The 1,713-nt window shown below is 42.8% G+C and overlaps 1 protein-coding gene across 1 annotated transcript in view; it reads left to right on the top strand.

The window, feature by feature from the left end:
* Positions 1-296: 296 nt before the first annotated feature.
* LOC114634953 (olfactory receptor 10T2-like) overlaps positions 297-1,713 on the top strand; it is an 8,715-nt gene continuing 7,298 nt past the window's right edge. The window contains exon 1 of the mRNA XM_028783574.1: positions 297-440. Coding sequence (XP_028639407.1) covers positions 297-440 — 144 coding nt within the window. The remainder of the gene's footprint in view (positions 441-1,713) is intronic.

Here is a 1,713-nt window from a genome sequence, read left to right as displayed (position 1 = left end):
GATCCTTGGCCCAAGAAGTCCACCTTTAGCCATGTGGTGAGGAAAGAAAATCCAGGGAGTAAATGTTGAAAAATGCAATGTCACTCAAGCAAGGAGAGAGCTTTATTCCTGAGGGCTATGCACATGAGTATTGTCACACAGTCTGGCTTTCTGCAAATGGAAGTGTCCCACAGTGGGAGCCCACTCTTGCTAACTTAATTGCAAGCACCTGTGAGACTCTTGTTTTTTCGGGAGGGAGTGTCCTGTAATGGTTGGGGGAGAGGATACTAGTCCCCATTGGGGACTAGAAAGCTGTGATGGTTGGTGCTGGAGCTCGGCCTCTGGGCATGCCTGTGGAGAATGACTTTGTGTTAATGGAAGTGGGAAGACCCATCCACTGTGACATTCCTGGGCTAGACTGTATAAGACTACAAGATTATAACAACTGCTGTGGAAATGGAGTGGGTGGGATTCAAAGATTCCTGTGTGTATAAGTTCACTGGCACCCTAACTCAAGGTGTTTTATCTCAGCGGGCTTTGTTCTACCTCCCCACCCACCTATAGTGGGTTTAGGGTCATCTACACTTATGTAAAAAACCCTAATGAAACTCACTGAGTCAACAATAATGACAAAGAGACATGAAAATAAAAAGGGAAGAAAGTCACTGGGAACACAGCTGAGCTTCAGCAGGCATGACGTCACAGAAGAAGTGTTCCACCTTGAACATACATGGACTCTGGGGATCTGATACAGTCTTCAGTTGCATGTGAACTTGTGTGTACACATACACAAACCTTGCATGCATACATACAGATACACACTCACACATCATACACCAAAACACAGGAAATATAAAGTCATTGAAAAGAAAAAGCCAGGCGGTGGTGGCGCATGCCTTTAATCCCAGCACTTGGGAGGCAGAGGCAGGCAGATTTCTGAGTTCGAGGCCAGCCTGGTCTACAGAGTGAGTTCCAGGACAGCCAGGGCTATACAGAGAAACCCTGTCTTGAAAAACCAAAAACAGAAAAAAAAAAAAAACAAGAAAAAAAGAGAAAATTCTACTGACTACCATGTCCTAATGCCCTTAATTAAGAAACATACTTTTATGTTGACCCAGAAAACCAGATTCAAACACATAATTCAAGTTCCAATCTGTTGGAAAAATATTAAAGAAGCTAGGAATGGGGTTCCTTCCTTCCTTTGACCACTTTCCTGGATGAAAGGCACACACACACACAGTCTTTATATTTTAATATGCCTTAAGAAGCACAATAGCTGGGCAGCTGCCTACACTCCTGATAGAATCTATCTCCTGTCCATAATCTAAGGTATTACTTACAATGCTTCATCTGGGCTGCTCTTAGCTTCAAGCAGAGAGTCCTCTGGGCTATGTTCTCTTAGCCCAGAGGCCATGGTGACTTCTTGTTTCTCGATCCCATGGTCACTCTTTTTCCTTCATGTTCTTACTATCCCATCGTGACTTTCTACACTCTCCTTCTTTGTGGTTCCTAGCTCAGGGAAACCTAAACCCCACCTATTTCTCTTCTCTCCAGCTATTGGCTGCTGACATCTTTACTTACCAATCAGAATTAACTGGGGATAGGGTCCCTTAGGCTACATGCAAACTCTAAATCTTAGCATTTCAATAAACAGTAAAAAGACAAAACTTCCTCTTTAATCATTTAACATTTATATTTTATGTGTAACATTGTTTTGTCTGCATGTATGTATAT

The sequence above is a fragment of the Grammomys surdaster genome, unplaced genomic scaffold, assembly GCF_004785775.1.
Source record: "Grammomys surdaster isolate TR1022 unplaced genomic scaffold, NIH_TR_1.0 1149, whole genome shotgun sequence".
NCBI lineage: Eukaryota > Metazoa > Chordata > Mammalia > Rodentia > Muridae > Grammomys > Grammomys surdaster.
The sequence above is the reverse complement of the archived record's forward strand: the minus strand, read 5'-3'. Positions and strand labels throughout refer to the sequence as shown.